Source organism: Ranitomeya imitator, chromosome 1, assembly GCF_032444005.1.
Source record: "Ranitomeya imitator isolate aRanImi1 chromosome 1, aRanImi1.pri, whole genome shotgun sequence".
Taxonomy (NCBI): domain Eukaryota; kingdom Metazoa; phylum Chordata; class Amphibia; order Anura; family Dendrobatidae; genus Ranitomeya; species Ranitomeya imitator.
In genome coordinates, this window is record NC_091282.1 from 3,105,352 (window position 1) to 3,119,105 (window position 13,754).

At 53.7% G+C, this 13,754-nt stretch overlaps 1 protein-coding gene across 1 annotated transcript in view; it reads left to right on the forward strand.

Annotated features, from left to right (window-relative positions):
* Positions 1-1,147: 1,147 nt before the first annotated feature.
* The window catches only part of SPAG8 (sperm associated antigen 8), a 44,090-nt gene continuing 31,483 nt past the window's right edge, over positions 1,148-13,754 (forward strand). The window contains exons 1-2 of the mRNA XM_069745457.1: positions 1,148-1,218; positions 3,887-3,938. Coding sequence (XP_069601558.1) covers positions 3,894-3,938 — 45 coding nt within the window. The 5' untranslated portion in view covers positions 1,148-1,218; positions 3,887-3,893. The remainder of the gene's footprint in view (positions 1,219-3,886; positions 3,939-13,754) is intronic.

Sequence of the window (13,754 nt, forward strand, 5' to 3'; positions counted from 1 at the left end):
GAGGGATGAGGACGGAGGAGCGGGTTGGGATGAGGAGGACGGAGGAGCGGGTTGGGATGAGGAGGACGGAGGAGCGGGTTGGGATGAGGGATGAGGACGGAGGAGCGGGTTGGGATGAGGAGGACGGAGGAGCGGGTTGGGATGAGGGATGAGGACGGAGGAGCGGGTTGAGATGAGGACGGAGGAGCGGGTTGAGATGAGGACGGAGGAGCGGGTTGAGATGAGGACGGAGGAGCGGGTTGAGATGAGGACGGAGGAGCGGGTTGAGATGAGGACGGAGGAGCGGGTTGAGATGAGGGATGAGGACGGAGGAGCGGGTTGGCAGGAGGAGGAGGACGGAGGAGCGGGTTGGGATGAGGACGGAGGAGCGGGTTGGGATGAGGGATGAGGACGGAGGAGCGGGTTGAGATGAGGGATGAGGACGGAGGAGCGGGTTGGGATGAGGGAGGAGGACGGAGGAGCGGGTTGGGATGAGGGATGAGGACGGAGGAGCGGGTTGGGATGAGGAGGACGGAGGAGCGGGTTGGGATGAAGGATGAGGACGGAGGAGCGGGTTGGGATGAGGAGGACGGAGGAGCGGGTTGAGATGAGGAATGAGGACGGAGGAGCGGGTTGGCAGGAGGAGGACGGAGGAGCGGGTTGGGATGAGGGATGAGGACGGAGGAGCGGGTTGGGATGAGGAGGACGGAGGAGCGGGTTGGGATGAGGAGGACGGAGGAGCGGGTTGGGATGAGGGATGAGGACGGAGGAGCGGGTTGGGATGAGGAGGACGGAGGAGCGGGTTGGGATGAAGGATGAGGACGGAGGAGCGGGTTGGGATGAGGAGGACGGAGGAGCGGGTTGGGATGAGGGATGAGGACGGAGGAGCGGGTTGGCAGGAGGAGGACGGAGGAGCGGGTTGGGATGAGGGATGAGGACGGAGGAGCGGGTTGGCAGGAGGAGGACGGAGGAGCGGGTTGGGATGAAGGATGAGGACGGAGGAGCGGGTTGGGAGGAGGAGGAGGACGCGGGAGTGGGCTGAGATGAAGGAGGATGGAGGAACGGGCTGGGGTAACTATAGTAACGGTCACGTGCTCACGTTTGCGCTCCCGCGCTTTGGTTTTTCCTGCACTGATTGGCCGCTGGAGAGGACACACCTCCGGAAATTGTCCGTTACCAAGGAGACCAAACAAGGCTGAGACGCGGAGCCCCCGGAGAGAGAGCGGCGCCGGTATACGGGTGAGTTCACACTGCGCGGTATCTACACAGCACACAAGGCAAAACCCGGCGCTGCTGCGGTGTTTCTGCGGTGTTTTCTGCGGTGTTTTCTGCGGTGTTTCTGCGGTGTTTTCTGAGGTGTTTTCTGCGGTGTTTTCTGCGGTGTTTTCTGCGGTGTTTCTGCAGTGTTTTCTGCGGTGTTTCTGCGGTGTTTTCTGCGGTGTTTCTGCGGTGTTTTCTGCGGTGTTTCTGCGGTGTTTCTGCGGTGTTTTCTGCGGTGTTTCTGCGGTGTTTTCTGCGGTGTTTCTGCGGTGTTTCTGCGGTGTTTTCTGCGGTGTTTTCTGCGGTGTTTCTGCGGTGTTTTCTGCGGTGTTTCTGCGGTGTTTTCTGCGGTGTTTCTGCGGTGTTTTCTGCGGTGTTTCTGCGGTGTTTCTGCGGTGTTTTCTGCGGTGTTTCTGCGGTGTTTCTGCGGTGTTTCTGCGGTGTTTTCTGCGGTGTTTTCTGCGGTGTTTTCTGCGGTGTTTCTGCGGTGTTTTCTGCGGTGTTTCTGCGGTGTTTTCTGCGGTGTTTTCTGCGGTGTTTTCTGCGGTGTTTCTGCGGTGTTTCTGCGGTGTTTTCTGCGGTGTTTCTGCAGTGTTTTCTGCGGTGTTTTCTGCGGTGTTTTCTGCGGTGTTTTCTGCGGTGTTTCTGCGGTGTTTTCTGCGGTGTTTCTGCGGTGTTTCTGCGGTGTTTCTGCGGTGTTTTCTGCGGTGTTTCTGCGGTGTTTCTGCGGTGTTTTCTGCGGTGTTTTCTGTGGTGTTTCTGTGGTGTTTTCTGTGGTGTTTTCTGCGGTGTTTCTGCGGTGTTTCTGCGGTGTTTCTGCGGTGTTTCTGCGGTGTTTCTGTGGTGTTTTCTGCGGTGTTTCTGTGGTTTTTCTACAGTGTTTCTGCAGTGTTTCTCGGTGTTTCTGCAGTGTTTTCTGCGGTGTTTCTGTGGTTTTTCTGCAGTGTTTTCTGCGGTGTTTCTGCAGTGTTTTCTGCGGTTTTTCTGCAGTGTTTTCTGCGGTGTTTCTGCAGTGTTGCTGCGGTGTTGCTGCAGTGTTGCTGCAGTGTTGCTGCAGTGTTGCTGCGATGTTTCTGCGGTTTTTCTGCGGTGTTGCACTCGCCCATTGTTTCCTAATGGCGCACAAGCGCTGACAGAATTGATGCTGCGGTTTTCCCCCATGTGCAGATTTCTGGAACCTCCGCTCTTCTACTTAAAACACAGCTTAACATTTGTCTAAAAACCGCAACGTGTGAACCTGGCCGCACGGTGCAGCTACATTGTGGGGTCCATGCTGTAGGCCGGGCGTGCAGACAGCGGGCGCACACCGTGTCCATCTATGGTATCCGCAGGTCACGCGGGTGTGCGTCACCGAGCCCCCGGAAACATCGGACGGCGACGGCTGCACAACGCTGTCCGCACACTGACGGGAGAGACACCATGTCCTCCATCTTCTTCTCATCCGGGGGAATCTCACTGTAATCACAGTCTTACCAGAACACGCTGTCCCTGCCGACATGGCCGCCACAGACCATCACGGCCGCCATAGACCGTCACTGCCGACATGGCCACCACACGCCGTCCCTGCCGACATGGCCACCACACGCCGTCCCTGCCGACATGGCCACCACACGCCGTCCCTGCCGACATGGCCACCACACGCCGTCCCTGCCGACATGGCCACCACACGCCGTCCCTGCCGACATCGCCACCACACGCCGTCACTGCCGACATGGCCGCCGCAGACCGTCACTGCCGACATGGCCGCCGCAGATCGTCACTGCCGACATGGCCGCCGCAGACCGTCACTGCCGACATGGCCGCCGCAGACCGTCACTGCCGACATGGCCGCCGCAGACCGTCACTGCCGACATGGCCACCGCAGACCGTCACTGCCGACATGGCCGCCGCAGACCGTCACTGCCGACATGGCCGCCGCAGACCGTCACTGCCGACATGGCCGCCGCAGACCGTCACTGCCGACATGGCCGCCGCAGACCGTCACTGCCGACATGGCCGCCGCAGACCGTCACTGCCGACATGGCCGCCGCAGACCGTCACTGCCGACATGGCCGCCGCAGACCGTCACTGCCGACATGGCCGCCGCAGACCGTCACTGCCGACATGGCCGCCGCAGACCGTCACTGCCGACATGGCCGCCGCAGACCGTCACTGCCGACATGGCCGCCGCAGACCGTCACTGCCGACATGGCCGCCGCAGACCGTCACTGCCGACATGGCCGCCGCAGACCGTCACTGCCGACATGGCCGCCGCAGACCGTCACTGCCGACATGGCCGCCGCACACCGTCACTGCCGACATGGCCGCCGCAGACCGTCACTGCCGACATGGCCGCCGCAGACCGTCACTGCCGACATGGCCGCCGCAGACCGTCACTGCCGACATGGCCGCCGCAGACCGTCACTGCCGACATGGCCGCCGCAGACCGTCACTGCCGACATGGCCGCCGCACACAGTCACTGCCGACATGGCCGCCGCACACAGTCACTGCCGACATGGCGACCGCACACCGTCACTGCCGACATGGCCGCCGCAGACCGTCACTGCCGACATGGCCGCGGCACTCCGTCCCACCTTGCACAGTGTCGGTGTGCTCTGTCACCTTTTCTTTGCGGTGTTGTTATACTTTTCTCCTCTCTGTCCTTAGATTCGGGATGGAGCAGCCCCGCGTCCCCCGTAGTCTCGGTCTGCAGGAGGAGGTAAGCGATTGTACGTGTCCCTATGTCAGCGATGTGTGAGCGCAACCCTCCCCTGTTACCCCTTAATATCTGCCCCCCAGCAGAGCGCTCCCTGCTGGAGCTTGGTGGACGTCACTGACCCTGAGAGGTGAATTATCAGCTTCATTTAGTTCTTTCCATTCATCAGCAGTAATGCGTCATGTGTGTTCATGATGCTCCAGTGTGAGGTACGTGAGCGAGAGATCATGATTGATCAGAGTTCGACCGCCATGACCCTGCTGACTGACACAGTAAAGGAGCAGCAGTGTTCATTCACAATGTGTCCTCGTGGCCGGCTCGCCCTGCGTCGCATCCTTGTGGCCGGCTCGCCCTGCGTCGCATCCTCGTGGCCGGCTCGCCCTGCGTCGCATCCTCGTGGCCGGCTCTCCCTGCGTCGCATCCTCGTGGCCTTCCGGTCTCTTCTCCTGACTCGCCGCCGGTCCCTGGCTCTCGTCGGGTGCGCACCTCTCACTGCTCACGCGCACTTCCTCTCTCTGGTCTGCAGACGCTCCGTTCCTCCACTCTATGATTCTGGAGGATCTTGACCCGGAAGTTCTGCAGCACTCAGTCTATTTAAGGTAACTCCTTCCTCTGCTCCATGCCTGATTGTCATTTGTCCTCATTTGACCCAGGTTCTTCTGTGCCTTGCTCTGTCCTGTTTCCGCCATACCCTGCCTGTCCTGTGTTTCCGCCATACCCTGCCTGTCCTGTGTTTCCGCCATATCCAGTCTGTCCTGGGCGTCCGCCATATCCTGCCCATTCTGTGTCTCAGTCTTTTCCAGTCTGTCCTGTGTCTCCGCCATATCCAGTTTGTCCTGGGCATTCGCCATAACCTGCCTGTCCTGTGTTTCCGCCATATCCTGCCTAGTCTTAGTCTCAGTTATTTTGTCCTGTGTCTCCGTTATAGCCAGTTCTGTGTCTTTTCCGCTCCTACTTCCTCTCCCCGGGTATCAGCTTCTGCGCAATAGTCTCCCTCGGGCCTGCCCCTCACACTCCCTGTATTGGGGGTGGTCCACCAGGCCAGCTCACCCTTGGGAGTTTCGTTGTCATGGTTCTGCGGGTTCACTTTAGGAGTTCTAAAAGATCTGACAGTACAATCAGGCCATGGACCCCGCTGGCACCCCGACTCCTACCCAAAAGGAACTACTGTTCCTCTGGGAGAATCAGTCAAGGATCATGTCCTTCTTAAAATCCATGGAGTCTCGTCTCTCGTGTCTGCAGGCCTCCAACCCTGGGAGTGCTCTGCAGCTGGCAGGTCTCCAACAGGAGCTTGCTCAGCAGTGTGACACTCAAACCCACATCCTTAATTTTATGGCATCCGTGGATGATCGCCTTGGTGTCCTCCAGTCTCCTGCTTCTGTTTCCTCTCAGTCCTCGGTCCCTCACCCACCGCCTCGCCTGGCTAAACCACCTCGTTACAATGGGGATCATAAATTATGTAGGGGGTTTCTGAACCAGTGCCAACTCCATTTTGAGTTGCTCCCTATGCAGTCCCCTACTGACCGAGCAAAGGTGGCCTTTGTGATTTCCCACTTAGAGGGAGAGGCTTTAGCTTGGGTAAACCCCCTCTGGGAGCGAGATGACCCTCTTGTGTCTCAACTATCCATCTTTTTAGATACTTTTCGTAAAATATTCGACGAACCAGGTCGTTTGGCCTCTACCACTGAGTCTCTTTTTAACCTTCTTCAGGGACTCTTTCTGTGGGTCAATATGCCATTCGGTTTCGCACACTTTCGTCTGAATTAGGATGGAATAATGAGGCATTGGTGGGAGCCTTTTGGCAAGGGCTCTCATCTCGAATTAAGGATGAATTGGCGGGTCGAGATACTCCGACTTCCCTGGAAGATCTTATATCCCTGACAACCCGCATAGACTTACGTTTCCAAGAGCATACCTGTGAATCCGCTAGAGAGAGGAGAGTTCCTCGTCTTCCTTCGGCTACTCTGAGTCCTTCCCGTCCGCGTCCTGTGACGACTTCTGCTGTTTCTGTTCAAGAACCCATACAGGTGGATCGTCTCAAACCGGCGGAACAGCGCCGGAAAGAGAGACTGGCTCAAGGTCTCTGTTCCTATTGTGGCAGTGCTGCTCATCTTCTGCGTTCCTGTCCTTTGAGGCCAGGAAACGCCTCCACCTAGGACAGGTAAGAGAGGTCTCCCTAGGTGTTCCTGTATCCTCTCTCAACCCCTTACTCTTTCTGATCTTTTGCATCTGGGTTCTAAACGTTTTTCTGATTTAGCTTATATAGATTCTTGGGCAGCCGGGAATTTCATCCAACTCGAGACGGTTAGGAGGCTACGGATTCCGGTCAGATCCCTAGAGACTCCCCAGCAGATTGCGTCGGTCGACGGTCAGCCCTTGCGGGAGTCCGTTACTTTGGTGACCGAAGAACTGGAACTTCAAATAGGAATCTTGCATCGGGAGAAGATAGTCTTTTATGTGCTGCCTTCGTTGTCCCACACAATTCTGCTTGGACTTTCTTGGTTGAGGACTCACGAACCTTATCTTGACTGGCGGTCTGGTGATATTCTGCGTTGGGGACTGTTTTGCCAGAGCAACTGTCTGTGGCCAGTTCTGCCGAGGAATTCTTCTCGTCCAAATCCGGTGTCTTCCAATCTACCTTCCAGCTATTGGTCCTTCCAGGATGTCTTCAATTAAAAAGAAGCAGAGATCTTACCACCGCAACGTCCATATGACTGCCCAATTGATCTTGTTCCGGGTTCTACTCCGCCCAGAGGCCGAATTTACCCGTTGTCTCCCACCGAGACGCAAGCTATGTCTGAATATGTCCTGGAGAATTTAGCTAGAGGCTTTATTTGCAAGTCCTCCTCTCCTGCAGGTGCAGGTTTTTTCTTCGTCAAGAAGAAGGATGGCTCTCTCCGTCCATGTATTGACTACCGAGGTCTTAACAATCTCACGATTAAGGACAAGTATCCGCTACTGCTTATTCCAGAGTTGTTGTTTGACCGCCTTAGGGGAGCTCGTATCTTCACGAAACTTGATCTTCATGGAGCGTACAACCTAATCCGTATTCTTTCAGGAGACGAGTGGAAGACTGCCTTTAACACCTGAGACGGCCATTATGAGTATTTAGTCATGTCCTTCGGTTTGTGTAACGCTCCTGCGGTGTGCCAGGAGTTTGTGAATTATGTTTTCTGGGATCTACTCTACTCCTGTGTGGTGGTATACTTGGACGACTTGTGTTTTCTTCGGATCTTGCTGCTCACAGAAGAGTGGCCCGCCAAGTCTTGTCTCGTCTTAGGGAGAACCATCTTTATGCCAAACTCGAGAAGTGCATCTTTGAGCAATCTTCGTTACCGTTTCTGGGTTATATAATTTCTGACTCAGGCTTGCGAATGGATCCAGATAAAGTGTCTGCTGTGCTTGATTGGCCATGTCCCCAGGGGATTAAGGCATTTCAACGCTTCCTTGGCTTCGCTAACTACTACCGGCAGTTTATCCCACATTTCTCCACTCTGGCTGCTTCTATTTACGCCTTGACTCGCAAAGGGTCCAACCCTCACATCTGGTCCTCTGAAGCTGGAGACACTTTTTGGTCCTTGAAACAAGCCTTTGCCTCGGCTCCCGTGCTTCGTCGTCCAGAGATCAACAAGCCTTTTGTTCTTGAGGTAGATGCCTCTGCCATAGGCGCTGGTGCAGTTCTTTCCCAGAGATCTTCTTCTGGACAATTGGCTGCTTGCGGTTTCTTTTCCAAGATGTTTTCCGTCTCTGAGAGGAATTACGCCATTGGCGACAAGGAACTATTGGCCATTAAATTGGCGCTAGAGGAGTGGCGGTATTTGTTGGAGGGAGCCGTTCATCCTATCAAAATCTACACTGACCACAAAAATCTGGAATATCTCCGCTCTGTGCAAAGACTTAATCCTCGCCAAGCCAGGTGGTCTTTATTCTTTGCCCGTTTTGACTTTGAGCTACATTTTCGTCCTGGTAATAAGAACTGCAAAGCTGATGCCTTGTCCAGATCCTTTCTCGTAACCCACCTTGTTGAGGAACCTTCACACATCGTGGATCCCAGCAAGATCATTCCTGTAGCTCCTGTCAGCATGACTTCCTTAACTCCAGGTAAACCCTTTTTGCAGGAGAACAAGTGGAGTTGAGTTTTATGTTGGGGTCATGCCTCTAAGCTGGCAGGCCATGTGGGATTCAAGAAAACATTCTCTCTTATCTCGCGCTATTATTGGTGGCGGTCCCTTCGACAAGATGTCCGAAGTTTTGTGGTATCCTGTTCTTCCTGTGCAAAGAACAAGGTTCCTAGACATCTGCCCTCCGGTCTTCTGCATCCGCTGCCTGTTCCCTCGGTCCCCTGGCAACCCATTGCTATGGATTTTATTACTGATCTGCCTCGGACTTCTGGTCATACGGTCATTTTTGTAGTAGTGGATCGATTCTCCAAGATGACTCATTTTGTCTCTTTGCGTGGATTACATTCTGCTCCTGAATTGGCAAGAATCTTCATTGCTCATATTTTTCAGATTCACGGCTTTCCTCTTCACATAGTTTCTGATAGAGGAGTTCAATGTACCTCTCAGTTCTGGCGAGCCCTTTGCAAACTGATGAATGTAACTTTGGATTTCTCCTCAGCCTACCATCCTTAAACTAATGGACAAGCGGAGCGCGCAAACCAGATTCTAATGACCTATCTCCATCGTTTTTCCAATGTCCATCACAACGATTGGTCTGATTTGCTTCCTTGGGCCGAGTTTGCGTACAATAACTATATTAATGACTCTTCTACCAAATCACTCTTCTTCATCGTTTATGGGCAACATCCTGGTGTCCCTCTGCCGATACTTCCTGCCTCGGGTGTGCCGGCGGCCGATCTTCTGTCCGAGGAGTTCTCCAGGGTTTGGCAGGAGACCAAAGTCACGCTAGAACAGGCACAGAACAGGATTAAGAGACATGCCGACAAAAGATGCCTGGACCCTCCGTTATACCAGCCTGGTGATAAAGTGTGGTTGTCGTCCAGGTTCATCCGTCTTAAGATTCCTTCGTATAAATTAGGTCCACGGTACATTGGTCCATTTGAGGTTTTGGCTCGTATCAACGATGTTGTCTGCAAACTGAAACTACCTCCTTTACTTCGCATTCCCAATTATTTTCATGTCTCCCTTTGAAAGTGACAGGTTTCAAATCAGTTCCATGCTTCTCCTGGTCAATCACCTCTGCTATTTTCCACTCAAGATTTCTTTGAAGTTAAAGATATTTTTGCCATGAAAACGTCTAGAGGTAAGACTTTCTTCTTGGTCAATTGGAAGGGTTTTGGTCCTGAGGAGAGGTCTTGGGAACCCCGTGAAAACATACAGGCTCCTCAGATTTTGCCCAAATTTCTTTCCAGGAGGGGATGTGAGGGGAGGAGTACTGTCACGGCGCCACCTGCCGCTCACTCTGTGCGCCGACATACTTACCCGTCCTGGCGCGCACCTTCCGGTCTCTTCTCCTGACTTGCCGCCGGTCCCTGGCTCTCGTCGGGTGCGCGCCTCTCACTGCGCACTTCCTCTCTCTGGTCTGCAGACGCTCCGTTCCTCCACTCTATGATTCTGGAGGATCTTGACCCGGAAGTTCTGCAGCACTCAGTCTATTTAAGGTAACTCCTTCCTCTGCTCCATGCCTGATTGTCATTTGTCATCATTTGACCCAGGTTCTTCTGTGCCTTGCTCTGTCCTGTTTCCGCCATACCCTACCTGTCCTGTGTTTCCGCCATCTCCCGATATCTTCCCTCACGTAATCTCCGGTCCTCCCAAGACCTCCTTCTCTCCTCCACACTTATTCGCTCCTCACCCAGCCGCCTCCAAGACTTATCCCGAATATCCCCCATCTTCTGGAATTCTTTGCCCCAACACGTCCGACTATCAACCACCCTCGGATCCTTCAGACGGAACCTGAAAACCCACCTCTTCAGGAAAGCCTACAGCCTGCACTGACCCCGCTGCCACTCACCACTACCAAAGCTACCGCCTCACCAACACCGAAGCTCCTGCAACCCCCAACCTATTGTCTCCTTCCCCCCCATTCTGTAGAATGTAAACCCTCAAGGGCAGGGTCCTCACCCCTGTGTATCAGTCTGTAATTGTTAGTTCGCTTACTGTAAGTGATATCTGTAATTTGTATGTAACCCTTTCTCATGTACAGCACTATGGAATCAATGGTGCTATATAAATAAATAAATAATAATAATTAAGCGAGACATGAATTGGGTCCCTTGATTGGTAAGCATCTCCCTGGGAAGTCCTACCCGTGAAAAGATGGCCAACAGTGTATCCGCCACCTTATCTGCCCTAGTTGAGGACAGAGCCACTGCCTCTGGGTACCGGGTAGCGTAGTCTACCACAGTGAAGACACATTGCTTTCCAGAGCTGCTGGGGATGGCCAGCGGGCCCACAATGTCCACCGCGATCCTCTGGAAAGGCTCCTCTATCACTGGTAAAGGGATCAGGGGAGCCGTAAGAGCAGGCCCCGCCTTCCCCATTCTTTGGCAGGTCATAGAAGAGCGGCAGTGATTTGTCACATCTGTCCCCATCTTGGGCCAATAAAAGTGTTGAGACAGCCGGGCCTTAGTTTTGCTGACCCCCAAGTGTCCAGCTAGCGGGATCTCATGGGCAATCCGTAACAACTCACCCCTGAATTGGTACGGGACGACCAGCTGTCTTTCCCTCAACCACTCCTTTTGGGATTTTCCGGGTACTGTCTCCCGGTACAACCTCCCTTGTTCCCAGAACACCCTCTTCTTGTCAGTCACAGAGGTGGGCATCTCGGATAGGTGTCTCAAATTCTCCAAACTCGCATCTGAGTACAGAGCAGCCTGGAACTCCTGGCAAGGGGCAGCCAGAAGCGACATCAGGGTCCCTTCCCCATGGGAACCTTCTGGGACCTGCTCTGGGTCCATTTCCGGTTCAGTCACACCTGTGACTGATGAGGGTCCAGAAGGCAGAACGTTATCTGCGTTCCAGGCAATTTGCGGGTGACAGCAGCTACGTAGTCTGTCTCCCCAGGGATTTCCACAAACCCATCAGCCGGCGCTGCTATAGGCTCTACCTCCCCATCCATCCCCAACATCCCAGGGGCAATGCTACTTATGGGCCAGTTACCTTCCTCTGTGGCACTGGTCAGTTGCACGGCATCACCTTCCTCACGGTTCCCATGCATCTCCCCATTTCCCCATCGCTTGCTCCTGTTAGGGGTTCCTCAGCCATCTCACCCCATGGAGTGACATGGCTGAGCACTCCTACACCTGTGAACACATCATTCTTAGGAAATAAATGGTTAGCAGGTAACTCATGCATATTTACATCATCAGCATCATCAGTATTTCCCACGGCATTTTCAGAAAAATGATTATCAGGTACAGTACGTCATTAATCGGTAAATAATTGTCAGGTAACACATTCAATTTCCCATCGCCATCATCAGCATTCGATCTGTCAGGGGAGTCAGGGACATAATGTGCAACCATCCTCCCCAAATCAGTCACCAATAAAACATCAGTGGGCAAGTTATCGGACAGCCCCACTTCCTCCACCCTGCTCCCGGCACCCCAATCTATATACACACAGGCCATTGGCAGGGGACAGCAGATTCCCCCAATCCCGGTAACAGGGTTTTCCCCGGAATAATCTCTTCGGAGGCCGCCAGTTCGGGTCGGATGAGGATCCATTCAGCCCCGGTATCCTTGAGGCCTTGAGCGACATGGCCCCCCACGGTGACAAGCTGCACGTTGTCACACACCCTCCCAACCGCCCCACCCACCAAAAGAACTGCTGCATTAGTCCCTGGGGCCTTGGCTGGGGGGTTCCTATGCTTCTCCGGACAGTTGGCGCTGATATGACCAGTCCGTTTGCAGGAAAAACACTGGCGAAGGTTGGTGGTAGGTCTGGTGCTGTTGGCAACGAGGACAGAGCCTCTGGTGAGTTGGCTGGCAGGGATACTGGCGTTGGTTGCAGGCTTACCCCCTCTCCAGCTGGTGGTGACTGGCTCAGCTGGGCACAGGTGTAGAAATTGGTCTTTTATCATCAGGCCTCCCAGCTGTTCAAAGGTGGTCACTGACAGTCCTTGGATCCACTGGTTAAAGTCGGTCCTGAGTCCATGCCCCACATCGCTATGACTGTCGTGTGTGCCACGTTGGAGGTTCTGGAACTTTCTACGGTGAACCTCAGGTGTAAGCTGGTATTTCTTTACCAGGGCCTGCTTGATGGCCTCATAATCTTCATCTTGGTCTGGCGGGAGAGAACCAAACGCCGCCAGAGCTTTGCCTTTTAGCCTTGGGGTCAGGTATTGGGCCCATTGGTTCTCAGAAAGCCGGTACTGTCTGCAGGCTTTCTCAAAGACCCGCAGAAAAGTGTCCAAGTCCCCGTCCCTTTCCATCACAGGAAAGTGCTATGGCTGGGGTTTAGGGATCTGAACGTTGCTGGACTCATGCTCGGCGTGGTATATGGTACGGCTCTGAGTTGGGCCAGCTTCAGTTCATGGTCCCTCCGAGCTTGGGCCTCTCGCTCCGCTCTCTCCGCCTCCCACTGGGCCTCTCGCTCAGCTCTCTCTCGTTATTGCTGGATCAGCTGCAGACGTCCCTCACGGTAGTCGGCGGGGAGTTGTTCCAAGGCCATCGGCAGGTGGGGGTCCAACCCGCTTTTGGAGGTTGGACCTCTGCTTGCAGCACCATTTTTGCTTGTGTTGGCTTCTGCGGGCACTGGGCTCTGAAACCGGGCTTGGTCTGCTTCAAATTGCACCAGTTCCGTGTCCAATTGAGCCTTGGTTTTGCCATGGGGGTCCAGGCTGTGGTATGTGCATACTCCCACAAGAGTGTCCCTCTTCTGCTGGGTGTACCACGCTTCTCCTTTTGCAGCCATCATTGTCAAATAAAAGATAGGATAGAAAAGTGAAGAGAAGGGAGGGGGTAATCACAAGTACACACTGTTGTCTCGGGACTAGTAAACACTGAGCTTGTTCTCCAAAACTTTTTTGTGCCAAGTCCTTTGCAAGTTTTTAGTGAGGGGAATGATTGTTCAAACCCGATCACTAATGCTCTGTTATCCCACTGCTGCCACCAATATGTCACGAATCCCACCGCTGCCACCATTATGTCACGGTTCACGGGGAGGATGCTTTTATCATCCCCACCACTCACACCAATTTGTCATGAACCGGGGTTGTTTGGTTGCCCCTGGTTCTTTCTGAAGGGGATTTATCTATATCCCACTTCCCAGTTCCAGTTTGGAAATTTGCAGCTCTTTGGCACCCCCTTTACCCTCAGGTCAGTCAGGGTACTGCACGTAAGGTAATTAGTCGCCAGAAAGGCTGCCTGCTATGTACTGACTATTAAGCACGCTGCACTGAGGGCGATATAACTACTCCCACTCGGGCGTGAAAAATAATTGTCAACGCCGCTGGTCGCTGCAAAGACTCCCAATTACACGGGACAAATTATGCTGCCACCAGCTCCGATTTCTTAATTATTAACGGGTCCGGAGCCAACCCAAATTAGTAGCATAATTCACTTTGGAGGACGCGACCGTCCATTATAGAGTAAGGAGAGACAAGCTAGTAATTTTAAATTTTACTCCAAAAAAGGTAGGCAGTCTTTACAGAGGTATAAAAAGATATTATAAAGAGAACAAATATCATATGTACAATACAATTACAAATAAAAGGGGCTTAAGGTGGAAAATAAACACTTACATTTCGTTATGTCATCTTATTTCCTGGCCGACCGTGTGCTGTGGAGGAGGGGACACACCTAGATGCATAGCACATCTGTATAGCAGCTAGACCCCGGACACAGACACGTTA